Genomic DNA, 21,589 nt, shown 5'->3' with positions numbered 1-21,589 from the left:
GTAAAACCTTTTTTCTTTTGGAAACCTTCTCATGTGTAAACTCCATAAAGCTTTATTGGAGTTTACTAGTCTTCCTGACAATTATTGTCTAACTTTATTTTTTAATATCTCAATTTGTTAGTTTCTTTGAAAGGTATATTCATTATGAACAAGAATGTACATGACAGTGTAATCCATCCCAAGGTTTATTCAACCTAGACACAATACCCATTTGTTTTTCTGGATTTTTTTTAACAAAGGGAAATACAGATCAAATGTAACATAATAAACAGAAAGAATTATATGTAAATATTTACTTACCTCAAGGCATTTGGGTTTAAGTGACTTGTTCAAGATCACACAGCTAGGAGGTGTTAGGTATCTGAGGCCACATTTGAACTCAGGTCCTCCTGTCTTCAGGGCCAGTGCTCTATCCATTTTCCCATCGAGCTGCCCCCTTAAAATGGGTTTCAAATAAACTCCTGGAATATTATCCATGTATCTTAGTTACATGTTTCTTTGATTTAATCAGAGTAGCTTATAGAGTTACTGCAGGTATCAGATGTCACTTTACTTCCCTATTTCTTTGAGATAATCCTGGCCATAGGTTTCACAGTAATCATTCATATGCTGTTCTCTCAGTGTTTTTAAATATCAGTTTGTTTCTGTCTTATACAATTTGATTTTATCCTATTTCTGCTTGCATAGTGCTTTTTTCTCTCTAAACTTATTTCAAAAATTCATATATCATGAATTAAGTTGAAAAATCCAATCCTAAAGCTATTGCCTTTGAAGGATGTATATGGTCTATGATTTCCATAACAACAAAGCAATTCTTCAATCCTAATTGGCTTGTAATTCAAACAAGTCTAGTGTAACATGTCTGAACCTGGAGATGGATTCAAACAGTGAACATTTCTTAGTTTCCAAACAGAAAGAAGTGCTTGTTACTAATCCTGTATTCCTATCCTCATGATATTATGCACTCTCTAAGCTATATCAATATTTTCCCCACCTTCCCAACTTCTTTCTTCTTTTTTATTACCCAAAATATATTTTTCAAATAGTTTATATAGTATTGGAGTTATTTGTTATTTAAATGTTTGGTAGAATTCACAAGTAAACCCATCTGTTCCTGCGGATTTTTTTGTAGGGAGCTGATTAATAAGTTGTTCTATTATTTATTTATTTTTGCAATAGGACTATTTAAGCGTTTTATTTCCTCCTCTGTTAATCTAGGCAATCTATATTTTTTTTAGGCATTTCTCCATTTCACTTAGGTTATCAAATTTATTGGCATAAAGTTGGGCAAAATACTGCTAATTATTGCTATAATTTCCTCTTTGTTGGTGGAACGTTCTCCCTTTTCATTTTTAAGGCTAACAATTTCATTTTCCGCTTTGCTTTTTTCAAATCAAATTTACTAAAGGTTTATCTATTTTGTTCGTTTTTTTTTTCTAAAACAACTCTTAGTTTTATTTTTAATTCAATAGGTTTTTTTTACTTTCAATTTTATTAATATCTCTGTTTTTAGAATTTCAAGTTTGGTATTTGATTGGAGTTTTTAATTTGCTCTTTTTCTAGCTTTTTAAATTGCAAGCCCAATTCAGTGATGTTCTCTTTCTCTATTTTATGCAAGTAAGCCTGTGGAGATATAAAATTTCCCCTTATTACCATTCTGACTGCATCCCATAAATTGTGGTATGTTGGTTCATTATTGTCATTCTCTTGGATGAAAGTATTATATGCTGTTTCACCCATACATTCTGAAATTGTTAAGTGTGGAGATATAAAATTTCCCCTTATTACCACTCTGACTGCATCCCATAAATTGTGGTATGTTGGTTCATTATTGTCATTCTCTTAGATGAAATTATTATATGCTGTTTCACCCATACATTCTTTAAGATGAAATTGTTTAGTTTCCAATTACTTTTTGATCTTTATTCCTGGCTTTTTATTGAATGTAATTTTTATTGCATCGTTGTCTGAAAAAATATACACTTACTATTTCTGTCTTTCTGCATTTGATTTTGAGGTCTTTATGTTCTAATATAGGGTCAAGTTTTGTATATGTTCCATGAAATGCTAAGAAGAAAGTATATTCCTTTTTCTCTCCATTCAATTTTCTCCATAGATCTATCATACCTGACTTTTCTAGTATTCTATTTACCTCTTTAACTTCTTTCTTATTTATTTTGTGGTTTGATCTATCTAGCTCTGAGAGAGCAAGGTTTAGATCTCCCACTATTATAGTTTTGCTATCTATTTCTTCTTGCAACTTGTTTTAACTTTCTCCTTTAAGAATTTCCATGCTATTACACTTGGTGTATCTATATTTAGTATTGATATTGCTTCATTTTCTATGATACCCGTAAGCAAGATATAGTTTGCTTTTTTATCTCTTTTAATTAGATCGATTTTTTGCTTTAGCTTGATCTGAGATCACTCTGGCTATCTGCTTTTTAATTTTTTTTAACTTCACTTATGAGATTCTGTTCCAGCCTTTTACCTTTACTCTGCATGTATCACTCTGTAATAAACAAAGTGTGTTTCTAAACAACATATTGTGGGATTCTGGATGTTATTCTAGTCTGCTATCTACTTTACCTTTATGGGAGAGTTCACCCTAATCACATTTAGGATTAAAACTACTAATTTCCTGCCATCTTATTCCCAGATTATAGTCTTCACTTTCCCTCTTCCCCAGTATTTAATTTGTGAGTACCCCTTTTCTCAACCAGCCCTCCCCTGTGAAGACAGAGTTAGTACCTTGGATACCTTAGAATCACCCTGAGTCAGGATGAGCAAAAGTTGGTCTTTATTCTTGGATTTTAGGAGTAGAAGTGAAGGGAATTGTCACAGGATCTCCACTGCCTTCCTTCTCCTCTTCTACTGATAAAGTGCCTCTGGCTTGTCTTACTCCACCCCCTAATCCTTCCCACAATTCTCTGTATACACCAAAAGATCTAACCAGCACAGAATAATGGGAAGTGAAATTTTCCACGTATATACTAATAGAGTATTGTCCAATCAGTAATTAGTCTTAAGTGCTTGGTTGTCCGACCCCAGTGCATCCACTCAGAGTTTCAGCCTTTTTTTACACTCCCCTTTTAGAATACCTCCCCTTTTTTATACCTTTCCCCTACTAGTTCTCTTTTTCCTTCTATTTAGCCTATCCCTTCCCTTTTTGCCTTTCCCCCTCCCTCTTTTCAATAAGGTGAGAAAAGTTTCTCTGTAAACCAAATATCCCTAATATTTTCTCTTTCAGCCAAATCCACTGAAAGTAAGATTCACACGATGTTTATCCCCCTCCCTTCTTTTCCTCAAATGTAATTGGTTTCCTTTGCCTCTTTATGAGATGTAATTTTCCATATTTTACCTCCATTTTTCCCTTTTTCTGGTATTTTCCATCTTTCTACTTTTACTTCCTTTTTATATTATAACAATAAAATCAAATTACACATGCACTCTCTCTCTCTCTCTCTCTCTCTCTCTCTCTCTCTCTCTCTCTCTCTCTCTCTCTCTATATATATATATATATATATATATATATATATATATATATATACCCATGACAGTAATACAGTGCTCAAGAGTTTTTTACCTTTTTATGTGTCTCCTGAGACTATATATATATATATATATATATATATATATATATATATATATATATATATATATATATATATAGTGGTCACATTTTTTGTTTAGCTCTGTCTTTTCAACAGAAAAACATGGAATTCACCTGTTTCAGTATATAGCCATCTTCTCTGAAAGAAAATGGTCAGTTTAGCAGAGTAGCTTATTCTTGGCTGCATTCCAAGTTTCTTTGCCTTTCAGAATATCAGATTCCAAATCCTTCCATCCTTTAATGTGGAAGCTTCTAGATCCTGGGTAATCCTTATTGTAGTACCTTGGTATTTGAATTTTTTTCTGAGCTGTTTGTAATATTTTGTCCTTGGTGTGATAGTTCTGAAATTTAGCCACAATATTCCTTGGAGTTTTAATGTTCAGAAGGTGTTCGGTGAATTCATACAATGGCTATTTTATTTTCTGATTCTATGACATCAGGTCAGTTCTCTTTGATGATTTCCTGAAAAAAAGTGTTTAGGCTCTTTTTTTCATCATGGTTTTCAGGGAGTCCAATAATTCTTAGATTGTCTTTCCTAGATCTATTTTCCAGGTCAGTTGTTTTCCCAAGTAGGTATTTTACATTTTTTTTCTATTTTTTCATTTTTTTGATATTGCTTGACTGATTTTTGATGGTGTCCCATAAAGTCATTCATATTCATATATTCAATTCTGATATTTAGTGAATTATTTTCTTCACTTACTTTTTTCCTTCTTTTTGTATTTGTCCAATTGAGTTTTTAAATGACTTGTTTTGTTCTGTAGGTTTTTCTTCTACTTCACAAAATTCCATTTTTTAAGGAGTTACTTTCTTTTTCCACTAAACAAATTTTGTTTTCCTAGGAGTTATTAACCTCAACCTATTAGATTCTCAAATTTTGTTTTTCTAGGAGATTTTTATATTTTCCTATTCACAAATTGTGTTTTCCTGGGAATCTTTATCTTTTCCATTTCACAAATTCTGTTTTTTAGGGAGTTGTTTTCTTTTTCCACATATATCATATAATTGTATAATGAATTTTCATGTTTCTTTTCCAAACCTTCTTACAGAGCTTTCCTGTCCTTTCCCCATTTTTCTTCTAGCTTTCTTTTGAGAGACTTTCTAATTTTTCTTTAGGAGAGCCTTGTGTGATGGGGGACAGGTCATATCACCCTTTGGGGCTTCATCTGGAGATAATCTGCTTTTAGTCTACTCAGAGTTTATAATCTGTTATTCTCTATCACTATAGAAGCTATGTGTAGTTAGTGTTTGCTTTCCTTTTTTACTCATTAAAAAAATGACATTTGCTTTTAAGTCAAGGGACATTTTCCAAGCTTCTTATATAGGCACCAGCAAAGTGGCAGCAGAGCAGCAATGGCTTTGCTGGGATCCTGCTGAGTCACTCCCAGTGCTGGTTGGGTGTGGCCAGGTTCTGAGAGACTCAGCACTTTGGGATTCACTCTACCTTTTGTGTTTGTGTTGAATGTTTTATAACTTCTTTGCTGATCTACTGGTTTGACATCAAGGCAGAGTAGCCAACATTGTGTTAGAGTCCTTCCCAGAGATTCTCCATTGCAGGGAATCTGCACAGCAACCCGCATAGACCACTTCCCCCTTGGTCTGCTCATTGTGTGATGGTGTCCAGTGCCTGGCCACTTCCTTGTGCCCAATCAAAACAGACGGTTTTTTTTGCAATCTTTAAAATTATCTTCGGCTGTTAATTTGCTATACACTCCTAATATTCATGAATTCTGCCATTCTAGAACTAATCAAGAGGCTGATTTTGGTAATTAGTTGAGGATCCAAGGAGAAGTTCAGAAAGAAGCCTGGGTCTTCTCCACCATCTTGGCTCCACTGGGACACACCGAATTTTCTAAATTTTTTGTATTTTTATCTTTGAATCACTCTTCATTTTGTCATGTTCAATCCTTAAAATGGATTTGGAATTAATGCCTGGAATATTATCCATGAATCTTAGTTACATGTTTCCTTGATTTAATCATAATAGCTTATAGAATTACTGAAGAAATCAGCAGTCATTCACTTTATTTCCATATTTCTTTGAGATAGTCCTGGTCAGTGGTTTCACAGTTACCATTTATATTCTGTCCTCTCAGTGTTGTTAAATATCAGTTTGTTTCTGTCTTTTACAATTTGATTGTATCTTCTTTTGAGGAGGACCGGGAACTCTTGAGAAATATACTTGAAATAAGGTGGTAACTCAGTGGAATTGATGAGATGATAGTTCTCTAGTTCACACATATTCATAATGCCTTAATGATATAATTGTGCTAAGGTATAGAAAGGCTGAGGACTGGAAAAGAGACATTCCATCTTTGACCAGCCTCCTGGTGGCTGTCCTGCTTTCATCTCTTCCCCGCTAAGACCAAGGACTCAGGGTGATCCTGAGGTCCTACAGAAAGCTAGCCCGAACATTATACTCTTTCTGCTTACATCAAGACATTCTATTTCTAAACTTATTTCAAAACTACATATTTCATCCATGAATTAAGTTGAGAAATCCAGGTCTCTTGTTAATGATATTTCTACACTTGTGTATAGAAATCTATTATCCTTGAAGGATGCATATAGTCTATGATCTTTCTACCACAAAGTAATTCTTCAGTTCTATTCTGCTTGTAATAAAAAGAAGTGTAGTCTAATATCTCTAAACTTGGGGAGAGACTCAAACAATGAACATTTCTTAGTCACAAAAATGAAGGAAGAGATGGCTGCTAACCCTGCATCCTCAACTGTCAGTCTGGTATGTTGTTCCTATGCTAATGATGCTATCATTCTTTAAGCTATCTCATTGTTTCCACACCTCGACTCCTTTTTTATTTTTTATTTCCCAGAATTATATTATGGCCAATAATCACTACCTGTTGGTCTTTGGTTATTGAGAACATCCACTGACTGCATATATTTCTTCTTTGCTAGTCTAATAAATCAGATATAGATTTGTTTCACTCAGTTAACTATTACTTTTCAAATGTAATAGTTTCAGCTAGATTGAGTATGTAAATCAGTTTTACCAGTTCCTGTGTTTTGCTTCTGTGAAATACACATCTTACAAAAAACATAAAATGTAGCAAAAGAATCAACTAAATAAATGCATAAATAGTAAGCTAGAAAATTCTTACCTTATGTATCTTCACTTAAAATGGGGAAGGAATCTTATTCAAATAAGAGTACTATATGTAAATAAAGTAACATTCCATTTAAATATCAATTTAGACTTGAAACAAAAATTGGAATTTAAAGGATCATCAGATAGAAGCAAAGAACATTTTGATGCAAGACATCAAGGACAGGTATGGATGAATGATAATGAAATTTCTAACCGTTCAACCGTTCAGTACATGTATATTTTTATGCTCATTTTAATGTGTTTTTTTTAGGAATTCAGTGCCCTTTGAAATGCATTTTTGTCTTATTTATGGCAATGACATTTTCTTTGGAGGTAGCAGGAGCAAAACTTCCACCCTTGTTGGGTAATAATAAGAGTAAAGAAGAGTCCCTTGATAGTATTGATGCTGGACTTTTTGCACCTTTCAAATATGATAAGCTAGCTTTAACTACTTGATTATATGATGATATTCACCTTAATAGCCAAAAATAACTGTTATAACAAAATTATCATGGATCTGGATTCATGTGAAAGTGTGACTTTGTCCCGATTTCTTTCTTACACTCAACAATGGCAAAATGATGATCTGAAATTTCAACTTCTAGAAATGTTATTTGAGAAAAATATCAGTGCATATAAATGTTAATATATGGCATTTTATTTCATACATGCCATAATAATAAAATCTTAGCACTGATGATCAATATTAATCTAATTTATCTTTATCCCACATAACAAATCTTCTCTGTGACTGAAAAGTTACTGCCCAAGTAAAGTGGCCAACTTTTTATTTAAATGGCTATAATTTTTATAGATGTTTTCTTGTTTAGAGATGTAATTTACCTTTCTACAATATGCAGTAAGGGTAATGGTTCTGATTTACAGGGTCAAGTTGAACAAAACAGACTCTTGCCCTACATATTAAGCCCCTAATTAGTTGATCACTATTTTCCTGAAATCCTTTGAAGGATCTTACTTATAAATTAGATACCCCAACTTGCTTAGCAGGTTTACATCTGATATGAATCATAAATAACCTCTAAGGTCTCTTTTAGTTCCTCTGAACTGTACACTTCCATTGTTCTCTGTAAATACAATAATACAGATGTGATTTTACCAAGAAAGTTTTGAGGTCTATCATGTCCTTATTTTGCCATTTTGGAAGCCACATCACATTAAAATTATGGCATAATAACATATGTATATATATATATAAAAAATCTTAGGAGACATTCTATAAAACCATTTTGCCTCAATGTATACATACTGTGGACATCTTTTTTTCTGTTCAAATTTTATACACTATTGTTGAATCCAATACAAAGGGAAAAGCCAAAACTAGTTATGTTTAATCAGGAAAGACTTTGTGAAAGAGGTAATAATTAGGGTTTAATAATATCATCCAATTTTAATTGGCAGAAAGGAAGGAGGAAAATCTTGCAGAAGAGAGGATAGGCAAAAGAAAGTCAAGCTGCTTGCAAGAAATATAAATAAAGGACCTGTAATAAGAACATAAATTATTTTGAGAAAAAGAGATAGTGTGGTGTCACTGTCATTTCTTATATAATATAATAATATTTTGAAACATATTTTAAGAAAGCATTTTGAAAAATGGTATTTTGTATATGTTTATATATATATACATATATATATTAAGAAATATAATCATGACATTCTTAAAAATAATATCTTGAGTTAGAATTTTATCCTTAGTTACAAGTTTAACCATTTCTGTACTGATAAAAAGTATTCCAGGCTGCAGCACTATGTATATTAAAGTCATCTCTCTCTAATGAAAAAAAGATAAAAGAGTAACCTTGGGAAGTTCAAGCATGAGGTTGTTCCTTTGAAGAAAATGTTATAAAAATTATTTTGTTTTCATAGAACCCTAATTTTTCTGTGAGTGGACATTCTTCCCAATTTATCAGCAGGAAACATTAATGAGTGTTTTTATCAGTGTGCTTGCTAACTATTTTATTGTTTTCACTGATCAGCATGCCCCTGGGAGTATTCTAGAAAGAGTGACAAGACTTATACGTGTATGGAGAAATCAAAAAAGAAAATGTTGCATTTCTTTGGCACAACAAGAAGGTAAGATTATATTATGCAGATAATGGATTTTCAATTAAAAAAAGAAAAAGAAAAAATGTATCTCAGAGCTGGAGAAATAGGGGATTGAATGTATGAGCTGGAAAAGAATCCATCATCAAATACTTAGAGGAGAAAAAAAATTGCATGAAGTCCTAGGGCTACTCACAGGACCCATAACCAGTATCAATGAAGACTTTCCTGAACAGAAAAAAAAATTAAGGACTAGCACTGGAAAGAGAGAAAAGTTCAGTGGACAAAGAGAGAAAACAGAAATGTGGATATGGAGTGACCTCTAGGAATTAGCTCTGTTAATACCCATCCAGTCTTTTTATCATGTTTCATTTTAGCAAATCGAATGAGCTACTTTTCTTTGTACTTGGTTAATTTGATAACTACTTCTATGATAGGAGGCCATGTCACATATCACATACTACTTTTTGATGACACAGACTAGACCTCTTCGTTCATTAAAACTGTCTCAGGAATTGTCTAGAGAACAGAAAATGTTCGTTCTTTGTTCATAGTCACAGCCTGCCTCTCACATTTTTAATTTCTCTCATCCCTAGATCCTGGAAACTTTTTTTTATTGACACCCCATGTCTGATTAGATAAAATGTAAACTGAGAAAATGGCTTATAAAACATCAATGTTAAAATCCTTAAGTAGCTGCTGATTAAAGGCTAGATTCTTCTATTTCTGTTCAGATCTTTCTACCGTAGGCTTATGAAGTAAATGGTGACAAAAGTGATAAAGGATGTAAAAAGAGCAGGCAACAGAAAGTGAGCAACAGATAGTAAAAGATGGTTGCATTGGAAGCAAAGAGAAAAAGCAACCAAACCATCCGTTCTTTTCACACAGAATATGAGGAGCACTGGATGTACTGGGAGTTCTTTGTTGGCCCACCTTAGAGTCCAGTGACATAGTTTAAGGATGTTAAAATAGGATGACCCTAGGATGAAATACAAACAGAAAAAAGTTTTCAATATCTGGGGAAGGAGAAAGGGGAACCACTTGCAAATAATCAGTTAGCAGAAGCAGAAATGAAGGGTCCTAAGGCCCTGGACAAGAGGACTTTAACTCAGTTTTGCAGCCTTACTTCATACTGCTTGTCATCTCTCTCTTTTTCAACCAATGTATTTTGGTTCTTTTCCCATATATTGTCTGCCCTGTGTGTCAGGCCATCTGGTGAACTCTCTCTTTGCCTTTAGAAAACTCCATAAAGTTTTTCTGAAGTTTATTAATCTTCCTGACAATTAATTCCCAATATCTCAATTTGCTAATTTCTTTGAAAGGTATATTCATTGCAAACATGATCAACTAATGTCACAGAGTACCTATGATTATGTACATGATACTGTAATCCATCCCAAGGGTTACTCACTTAGAAACAATATCCATTTTTTTCTGAATTTTTCATAAAGAGAAATACAGATCAAATATAAAATAATCATAAAAATAATTATCTGTAAATATTTACTTACCCCAAGAGTCCCATGAGTTCATTGTTTTAAATGTTCTGAAAAATGAGAGACGGAGGGTGACTTTGCCTATCTATCTTGTCTGAGTTATATCCAGTCTACTTTGTTCATTTCTGAAGTACCAAAAAAAAATCATCTCTTTATTGCCAGACTTTCAATGATGCCAAAACAGAATATACACATAGGAACAAAAATGAGTCACTTCTAGCAGCCTATAGGCTATCCTTCTTTCCTGGAAATTAAACAGTCTCATGTGATCCACCTGTCCATAGCAACTGAATCATTTTCTTCCCTAATAAGGAAATGCTTTATACCTGAATGGGGGGAAAAATAAACAATACCAAAATATTAAGGTAAGAAACATATTAGGCAAGGAGTCTTTAATCTACAAAGAAGAAAATTAATGACTTTTAGCTATTATGAATAAAATATTAATAAGCAAGCTAGTTAAAATGCTTATATTTCTTTGTACTGTTAGGGATTTCAGTTTTAAAATTCTAATCTTTCTTCAGTTTCATAATATTTGAGTAGACTTACACATACTAAGGATAACTGTATAGCATACCGTAGTATAAATTTTGTTAAGTTTTTTTAGACTGATGTATAAGAAACTACTTTTAAGTCATAAAATACTAATGCTTCAAATTTTAAATTTTGTGTTCTGAGATTTATCATCAATGTCTCTGTAAATAGATTGATTTTCCATAAATGATATTATATATGTTGAAGGGAATTTTAATTAAATATGCACCTTATAGTTAATTAAAATTAATTATTTAAATAGAAATTAAGTATATATCTATATATATAGAGATATATAGATATATATCTATATATCTCTATATATATATATATAGATATATATATATTTAAGTACCAAAGGCTTAAGAAAAACCTTTCCCAAACTATTTTAATAATACATCCTTTGGAACCCTACATGAAAATAAAATTTCATAAGAGTGTCAAAGCTGATAGTCCAAAAACAGGAAAACAGGCTGAATACTGAAGTCAAACTGTTGTGGTGAATTTTTCATGTTAACAGATAGAAAACGATGCCACAAAAAAGCAAAATAAAATCCTCTGAATAAATGGAATTGGAGTGTCAACCTAACCAAAAAAATGTCAGATAAATAAAAGCAAATATTTACATTTCCAATGTTTTGAAAAGGGATTCTGTAACTCATTCTCAGAAAAATGACAATCACACAAGTTCCAAGGATATGAAATTTCCAAGATATTACCCTTACTAATCCCTGCCAGTGACTAAAATCCGTCATTCTCCACAGAGGTGGGAAAAATTCCACTAAACAAAGTTAAAACTGCTGACTCATCAACTCAAGCTGGAAGTGGTTCTGACACTGGCTCTAAGGATGGAGTTATCCTAGAAAAACGAGTCCCCAAGAAGCCATCTGAACCACCTGTACAACAAGAGGAAGCCAAACAAAGTAAGCAAAGTAAGGGTTAATATTCTGGATTTATTATAAGAAGATATTTGCTCAATTTCTTACATACCAATCCTCTTTAGAATAGGTAAGCAATATAAATGGTAAAGTCATGCAATAACAAAATTCACTGAGTGTGGTTAATCTTCTCTTTAGACCAAAATCTACAATGTGTTCTGATTTTCTCCTTTAATCGTTATCCACATTTCCCCAAAGGCTGATTATGTATGTGTCTGAATTGTGCCGTTATGGTCCTTTTTTTAAAATTGTAAATTCCTACTTTTTTTTTTCAAAGTCTAAAACCGTGAGGTTTGAATATTCCCCTATAATATCCATATATAAAGGATTTTTCCTTTTTTCTGTCATTTTGAATTTTTATAATTAACATCCTTGACACATACAATTTTCTGAAACTTTTGTTATGTTAATCTTTTCACTATTGAATCACTCGCCATTTTATCATATTCAGACTATCAGTTAAATAATTCTTAAAATAAATTTCAAATTAATTCCTGGAATATTATACATGTGTCTTAGTTATATGTTTCTTTGATTTAATCAGAGTAGCTTCTAGACTTACTGAAGGTTATCTCAAAAAATCTTTCCCCAACTATTTTAATAATATATTCTTTAGAACCCCAAATGGAGACAGAATTTCATAAGAGTGTTAGAGCTGATGGTCCAAAAAGAGGAAGACAGGCTGAATACTGAAGGCAAACTTGTTGGTGACTTTTTCATATAGTAAGAGATAGAAAAAGATGCCACAAACAAGCAAAATAAAATCATCTAAATAAGTAGAAATTGAGTGCCAACCTATCAAAACAAATAATGTCAAGTGAATAAAAGTGATACACTATTTAACTCAAATATTTACTTTTCCGATGTTTAGAAAAGGCATTCTGTAACTCATTCTCAGAAAAATAAGAATCACAGAAGTTCCAAGGATATGAAATTTCCAAGGAATTCTCCTTACTAATCCCTTCCAGTGACTAAAAATCCCTTATTCTCCACAGAGGTGGGGAAAAGTCCGCTAAAAGAAGTTGAAGCTGCTGAATCTTGAGCTCATGTTCTAAGTGGGTCTGACACTGGCTCTAAGGTTGTAGGTGTCCTAGAAAAAACAGTCCCCAAGAAGCCATCTAAACCACCTGTACAAAAAGAGAAAGTCACACAAAGTAAGAAAGTTAGGTGTTAATATTATGGATTTACTATAAATAGATTATTGACTCAATTTCTTACATGCCAATTCTCCTTAGAATAGGTAACCAATATAAATGGTAACAAAATTCACTATCTGTGGTTAATCTTCTCAGTAGACCAGAATCTGCAGGGTGTTTTGATTTTCTAGTTTAATCAATTTCCAAATTGCAATTTCCAAAAAGTCTGAATTCCACTAGATTAGGTGTGTGTCTTAATTATGCCTTAATGGTCTTTGTATTTAATTGTAAATTACTACTTTTTTTTTTCAAAGTCTAAATCCTTGAGGTATCTATCTATCTATCTATCTATATGTGTATATATATATGTATATATATATATACATATATATATATACACATACACGCACACAAACACAAATATATATATATATATGATTTTTCCTTTTTTCTGTCATTCTGAATTATTAAAACTAACATCCTTGGCACATACAATTTTCTGAAACTTTTGTTATGTTAATCTTTTTAGTACTGAATCACTCTCCATTTTTATCACATTCAGACTATCTTTCAGTTAAATAATTCTTAAAATGAATTTCAAATTAACTCCTGGAATATTATCCATGTATCTTAATTATATGATTCCTTGATTTAATCAGAGTAGATTCTAGACTTATTGAAGGTTTTTTCAAAAAAACTTTTTCCCAACTATTTTAACAATACATATAGAATGTTATAAGAGTGTTAGAGCTGATAGTCCAAAAACAGGAAGACAGACTGAATACTGAAGGCAAACTGTTGTTGGTGAGTTTTTCATATGTTAACAGTTAGAAAAAGATGCCACAAATAAGCAAAATAAAATCCTCTGAATAAGTGGAATTTGACTTCCAACCTACCAAAAAAATTAGTGATATCAGGTGAATAAAAGTTATGTACTATTTAATTCAAATATTTAGTTTTCCAATGATTTGGGATTCTATAAGTCGTACTCAAAAAAATGAGAATCACAGAAGTTTCAAGGTTATGAAATTTCCAAGGAGTTCTCCTTACTAATCCCTGCCAGTGACTAAAAATCACTTTTCTCCACAGAGTTGGGAAAGAGTCCACTAAAAGATGGTGAAGCTGCTGAATCTTCAGCTCAAGCTGGAAGTGGGCCTGACACTGACTCTAAGGATGGAGTCCCAAAAACGCCAGCTGAACCACATGTACAAAAAGAGGAGGCCAAACAAAATAAGAAAGGTAGGGGTTAATATTCTGGATTTACTATAAGAAGATTATTTGCTCAATTTCTTACATACCAATCCTCCTTAGAATATTTTTTCTTTTTATTTTTTTTTAATTTTTTTATTTTTTAATTGGTTTTATAATTATATATATATATTTGACAGTACATATGGATTGGTAATTTTTTTTGAAACATTATCCCTTGTATTCACTTTTCCATGAAAAATTTCCCCTCCCTCCTCTACTCTCTCCCCTAAATGACAGGCAATCCCATACATATTAAATGTTTTATAATATATCCTAGATACAATATATGTGTGCAAAATCAAATTTCTTATTTAAGGGTAAGAATTGGATTCTGAAAGTAGAAGTAACCTGGGTAGAAAGACAACAGTGCAAACATTTTCACTCATTTCCCAGTGTTTCTTCTCTGGATGTAGCTGTTTCTGTCCATCATTGATCAACTGGAACTCAATTGGATCTTCTTTATTTTGAAGATATGCACTTCATTTAGAATATATCTTCATACAATATCGTTGTTGAAATGTATAGTGATCTCCTGGTTCTGCTCCTTGCACTCAGCATCAGTTCATATAAGTCTCTCCAAGGCTCCCTGTATTCCTCCTGCTGGTCATTTCTTACAGAGCAATAATATTCCATAACATTCATATACCACAATTTACCCAACCATTCTCCAATTGATGGGTATCCAGTCATTTTCCAGTTTCTAGCCTCTACAAAAAGAGCTGTCACAAACATTTTGGCACAAACAGGTCCTTTTCCCTTCTTTAGTATTTCTTTGGGATATAAGCCCAGTAGTAGCACTGCTGGGTCAATGGGTATGCACAGTTTGATAAGGTTTTGGGCATAGTTCCAAATTACTCTCCAGAATGGCTGGATTCTTTCACAACTCCACCAACAATGCATCAGTGTCCCAGTTTTCCCACATCCCTTCCAACATTCATCATTATCTTTTTTTGTCATCTTAGCCAATCTGATAGGTATATAGCGGTATCTCAGACTTGTCTTAATTTGCATTTCTCTGATCAGTAGTGATTTGGAACACTATCATGTGAGTGGATATAGTTTCAATTTCATCATCTGAAAATTGTCTGTTCATATCCTTTGACCATTTGTCAATTGGAGAATGGTTTGATTTCTTATGAATTAGAGTCAGCTCTCTCTATATATTTGGAAATGAGGCCTTTATCAGAACCTTTAAGTGTAAAAATATTTTCCCAATTTGTTACTTCCCTTCTAATCGTTTGCATTAGTTTTGTTTGTACAAAAGATTTTTAATTTGATGTAATCAAAATCTTCTATTGATCTTCTTTGGTCATAAATTCCTTTTTCCTCCACAAGTATGAGAGGTAAACTATCCTCTGTTCCTCTAATCTCCTTACGATCTCATTCTTTATGCTTAAATTATGAACCCATTTTGATCTTGTCTTGGAGTATGGTATTAAGTGTGGGTCCATATCTAATTTCTGCCATACTTACTTTCAGTTTTCCCAACAGTTTTTCTTCAAATAATGAATTCTTATCCCAAAAGTTGGTATCTTTGGGTTTGTCAAACAGTAGATTGCTATAGTTGTACCGTATTTTGTCCTGTGTACCTAACCTGTTCCACTAACCAATTAGTCTATTTCTTAGCCAATACCAAATGGTTTTGGTAACTGCTGCTTTATAATATAGCTTTAGATCAGGTACAGCTAGACCACCTTCATCTGACTTTTTTTTCATTAATTCCCTTGAAATTCTCAACCTTTTATTCTTCCATATGAATTTTGCTGTTTTTTCTAGGTCTTTAAAATAGTTTCTTGGGAGTCTGATTGGTATAGCACTAAATAAATAGATTAGTTTGGGGAGTATTGTCATCTTTATTATATTCGCTTGACCTATCCAAGAGCACTTAATATCTTTCCAAATATTTAAAACTGACTTTCTATTTGTGGCAAGTGCAATCCTTCTTAGAATAGAATAAATGGTAATGTAGTCATGCAATAACAAAATTCACTGTCTCTGGTTAATGTTCTCTTTAGACCAGAATGTCCAAGGTGTTTTGATTTTCTCCTTTAATCAGTGTAGCAATTTCCACAAAGACTAAATTTGGCTAGGTTAGGTTTGTGTCTTAAATATGCCTTAATGGTCTTTGTATTTAATTGTAAATTCCTACTTTTTTTTCAAAGTCAAAAACCTTGAGGTTTCAATATTCCCATATAAAATCCATATATAAATGATTTGTCCTTTTTTCTGTCATTTTTTTCCAATGTAATTTAATTTTTTTTATTTTATTTTATAATTATAACTTTTTTTGACAGTACATATGCATGGGTAATTTTTTACAACATTATCCCTTGCACTTACTTCTATTCAGATTTTTCCCTTCCTCCCCCAACCCCCTCCCCCAGATGGCAGGCAGTCTTATACATGTTAAATATATTACAGTATATTCTAGAAACTATGTGTGTAGAACCGAATTTTTTGTTGCACAGGAAGAATTGGATTCAGAAGGTAAAAATAACAGTTTACACTCATTTCCCAGTGTTCCTTTTCTGGATGTAGCTGATTCTGTCCATCATTAATCAATTGGAATTGGATTAGCTCTTCTCTATGTTGAAGATATCCACTTCCATCAGCATATATCCTCGTACAGTATCATTGTTGAAGTGTATAATGATCTTCTGGTTCTGCTCGTTTCACTTGGCATCAGTTGATGTAAGTCTCTCCAAGCCTCTCTGTATTTCTCCTGTTGGTCATTTCTTACAGAACAATAATATTCCATAACATTCATATACCATAATTTACCCAACCATTCTCCAATCGATGGACATCCATTCATCTTCCAGCTTCTAGCCACTATGAAAAGGGCTGCCACAAACATTTTGGCACATACAGGTCCCTTTCCCTTCTTTAGTATTTCCTTGGGATATAAGCCCAGTAGTAGTATGGCTGGGTCAAAGGGTATGCACAGTTTGATAACTTTTTGGGCATAATTCCAGATTGCTCTCCAGAATGGCTGGATTCTTTCACAACTCCACCAACAATGCATCAGTGTCCCAGTTTTCCCACAGCCCCTCCAACATTCATAATTATTTGTTCCTGTCATCTTAGCCAATCTGACAGGTGTGTAATGATACCTAAGAGTTGTCTTAATTTGCATTTCTCTGATCAATAGTGATTTGGAACACTCTTTCATATGAGTGGAAATAGTTTTAAATTCATCATCTGAAAATTGTCTGTTCATATCCTTTGACCATTTATCAATTGGAGAATGGCTTGATTTCTTATAAATTAAAGTCAATTCTCTGTATATTTTGGAGATGAGGCCTTTATCAGAACCTTTAACTGTAAAAATTTTTCCCAATGTGTTACTTCCCTTCTAATCTTGTTTGCGTTAGTTTTGTTTGTGCAGAAACTTTTTAATTTGGTGTAATCAAAATATTCTATTTTGTGATCAATAATGGTCTCTAGTTCTCCCTTGGACACAAACTCCTTCCTCCTCCACAAGTCTGAGAGGTAAACCATCCCATGTTCCTCCAATTTATTTATGATTTCGTTCTTTATGCCTAAATCTTGGACCCATTTTGATCTAATCTTAGTATGTGGTGTTAAATGTGGGTCCATGCCTAGTTTTTGCTATACTATTTTCCAGTTTTCCCAGCAGTTTTTGTCAAATAATGAATTCTTATCCCAAAATTTGGGATCTTTGGGATTGTCAAAGATTAGATTGCTATTTTTATTCACTATCTTGCCCTGTGAACCTAACCTATGCCACTGATCAACTAGTCTATTTCTTAGCCAATACCAAATGGTTTTGGTGACTGCTGCTATGTAATATAGCTTTAGATCAGGTACACTTAGACCACCTTCCTCTGACTTTTTTTTTCATTAGTTCCCTTTCAATTCTCGACCTTTTATTCTTCCATATGAATTTTGTTGTTATTTTTTCTAGGTCATTAAAATAGTTTCTTGGGAGTCTGATTGGTATAGCACTAAATAAATAGATTAGTTTGGGGAGTATTGTCATCTTGATAATATTTGCTCGACCTATCCAAGAGCACTGAATGTCTTTCCAATTATTTAAATCTGACTTTATTTTTGTGGCAAGTGATTTGTAATTTTGCTCATATAATTCTTGACTCTCCTTTGGTAGATATATTCCCAAATATTTTATACTATCAACTGTTATTTTGAATGGAATTTCTCTTTGTATCTCTTGCTGTTGGATTGTGTTTGTAATGTATAAAAATGCTGAGGATTTATGTGGATTTATTTTGTATCCTGTAACTTTGCTAAAATTCTGAATTATTTCTAATAGCTTTTTAGCAGAGTCTTTGGGGTTCTCTAAGTATACCATCATGTCATCTGCGAAAAGTGATAATTTGATTTCCTCATTTCCTACTCTAATTCCTTGAATCTCTTTCTCGGCTCTTATTGCCGAGGCTAGAGTTTCTAGTACTATATTGAATAGTAATGGTGATAGTGGGCAACCTTGTTTCACTCCTGATCTTACAGGGAAAGGTTCTAGTTTATCACCATTACAAATGATGTTTACTGAAGGTTTTAAATATATGCTCCTTATTATTTTAAGGAATAGTCCATTTATTCCTATACTCTCAAGCGTTTTTAGTAGGAATGGATGTTGGATTTTATCAAATGCTTTTTCTGAATTTTCTGTCATTTTGAATTATTATAACTAACATTCTTGGCACAATTTTCTGAAACTTTTGTTATGTCAATTTTTTCACTACTGAATCACTCTCCATTTCATCATATCTAAACTGTCTCTCAGGTAAATAATTCTTAAAATTTCAAATTAACTCCTGGAATATTATCCATGTGTCTTAGTTACATGTTTCCTTGATTTAATCAGAGTAGATTCTAGACTTCCTGAAGGAATCAAGTGTCATTTACTTTATGTCCATGTTGCTTTGAGATAGTCCTGCCAGTGATTTTACAATTACCATTTATATTTGGTTCTCTCAGTATTGTTAAATATCAGTTTGGTTCTGTCTTTTACAATTTGATTTTGTCCTCTTTCTGATTATGTCATGAGATTTTGTCTCTGAACTTATGTCAAAAATTCCCAAGTCCTCTCATGAATTTACTTTGGAAAATCAGTTAATTATATTTCTATTCTTGGATATGGAAATCTATGACTTTTGAAGCATGCATTTGGTCTATGATCTTCATAACCCAAAGCAGTTCTTCAATTCTATTTGGTTTATAATCCAAAGAAGTCTAGTCCAATATCTCTGAGCTTGAAGATGACTCAAGCAATGAACATTTCTCTGTCACAAAACAGAAGAAAGTGCTTGTTACCAAATCTGCATTCTCAGCTACAGCATGTGGGACTGGCGCAAGACCCTCTTTCCCAAATTGACGAATCAGAGACTTCTTCAGGTTCAAAGACAAAGCATTTATTTAATCCCTGCAGGGAGAGGCTCAGACACATCTGGGAGCCATCCCACTCCCACTATGTGCTGCTGGGACCCAGCCAGTTTCTGCCTTGCCAGGACTTAAAGGCAAAAGACCCAAGCCTTATCATCGGATAGATTAAAAGGACATAACCATCTTTTACCAATGGTCACCAATGATATCTGCGTCTTGTGGGTCACATCCCTTCTGTAACTTCACTAATTTCCTGCATCCCAGGGTTCAAGACTGGGAATAGGGATCATGTGACTTCCTGAAACCCAAGAGGTCTAGTCGCATAATCTTGAGAAAATTTCATCCAATCAGTCCCATTCACCAGTCTATCATGTTGTTCCTGTCCTCATGATGCTATCCACTCTTTAAAATATGTTATTGTTTCCCCTCCCAAGTCCTTTTTTTTTTAATTTCCCAAAATTATATTAAGGCAAATAATCACTACCTGTTGGTGTTTGGTGATTGAAAATGTCCATTGACTGAATTTATTTCTTACTTGTTAGGCTAACTAATAAATCAGGTATAGATTTGTTTCTCTCACTATAACATTATTTTCAAATTAACAGTTTCAACTAGATTGTGTATGGAAATCAATCTTTAGGCTCCCTGTGTTTTGCTCCTGTGAAATAAACATCTCACCAAAAACATAAAATGTAGTAATACTTTAAAATTACAAAAGAATTAGCTAAATGCATAATTAGTAAGCTAGAAAATTCTTATATGTCTTCATTCAAAATGGGGGAGGAATTTTATATAAGAAATCTATTTCTAATTAAAGTAACTTTTCATTTAAATATCAATTTAGACTTGAAACCAAAATCGGAATTTAAAGGATCATCAGACAGAAGCAAAGAAAGTTTTGATAAAAGATATCTGGGAAAGGTATAGAAGAATGATATTGAAAATTCTGATTTTTTATTTCAGTACATGTATATGTTGTGCTCATTTTAATGTGTTTTGAGGAACTTGATGCCCTTTGAAATGCCTTTTTGTCTTATTTGTGGAGGTGAAATTTTCTGTGAAGGTAGCAGGACTAAGAGCAAAACTTCAGCCATTGTTGGGTAACGACATGCTAAAAGTGTTGTCCCTTGATGGTATTGATAGGGTTGATGCTGCCATTTTTTTTTACCTGGTTTACCTTTATTATATGATAAGGAAGCCAACATAAATAACTTAATTATATGATCATTTTCCCTTTTATTAGGTAAGTTAATTGTGAAAACATAATTAAAATGCATCTGGATTCATGTGAAAGAACGTCTTTCTCTTGATTTTTTTTTAATTACACACAGTCTAAACTTTATTGACCAATGGCAAAGTTATCATCTGAAATTTCAATGTCTAGAAATGTATGCTATTTGAAAAAATCTCAGTGTATAGAAGTGTTAATATATGGCATTAAAACAGGACATAATAATAAAATCTTAGGATTGATGATCAATGTTAATCTAATTTATCTTTATCCCAAATAAGAAATCTAATCTGCAGTATCTCCCAAAAGTAGTTCAAACCTTGTTGTGACTGAAAAGTTACTACCCAGGTAAAATGGCCAACTTTCTATTTGAATAGCTCTAATTGTTGGGGTCATTTTCTTATTTAGAGTTGTCATTTACCATACTACAATTTGCAGTCAGGGGTAATGGTTCTAACTTACAACATCAAGCTGAACAAATTTTTTTTTGCCCTACATTTTAAGTCCCTAATTACTTGATGACTATTGCCCTGGAATCCTGGGAATGTTTTTTTTTTGTAATTAAGATATCCCTCCTTGCTTAGCAATTTTACCTGTGATATGAATCGTGGATGACTCTAAGATCTCTTTTATACCTCTGAAATGCCCATTTCTGTTGTTCTATCTAAACATAATAATACAGATGTGATTTTAACAAGTCAGGATAGAGACCTGTCACGTCTCAGTAAAGATGCTGTCCTTCTTTTGTAATTTTGGAAGCCATATCATATTGAAATTATGGTACAATAACAAATAAATAGAGCTTGTTTTCAGGAGACATTTTATTAAAAAATTTTGCCCCAGTGTGTGCATA

At 32.8% G+C, this 21,589-nt stretch overlaps 1 protein-coding gene across 1 annotated transcript in view; it reads left to right on the top strand.

The window, feature by feature from the left end:
* Positions 1 to 21,589, top strand: part of LOC141543985 (uncharacterized) — a 95,845-nt gene that overhangs the window by 13,411 nt on the left and 60,845 nt on the right. Inside the window, exons 8-12 of the mRNA XM_074269635.1 lie at positions 6,830 to 6,906; positions 8,717 to 8,813; positions 11,578 to 11,736; positions 13,977 to 14,126; positions 20,350 to 20,426. Of these exons, the coding sequence (XP_074125736.1) occupies positions 6,830 to 6,906; positions 8,717 to 8,813; positions 11,578 to 11,736; positions 13,977 to 14,126; positions 20,350 to 20,426 (560 nt within the window). The remainder of the gene's footprint in view (positions 1 to 6,829; positions 6,907 to 8,716; positions 8,814 to 11,577; positions 11,737 to 13,976; positions 14,127 to 20,349; positions 20,427 to 21,589) is intronic.

Source organism: Sminthopsis crassicaudata, chromosome 5 (assembly GCF_048593235.1).
Source record: "Sminthopsis crassicaudata isolate SCR6 chromosome 5, ASM4859323v1, whole genome shotgun sequence".
In the NCBI taxonomy this organism is placed as follows: domain Eukaryota; kingdom Metazoa; phylum Chordata; class Mammalia; order Dasyuromorphia; family Dasyuridae; genus Sminthopsis; species Sminthopsis crassicaudata.
The sequence above is the reverse complement of the archived record's forward strand: the minus strand, read 5'-3'. Positions and strand labels throughout refer to the sequence as shown.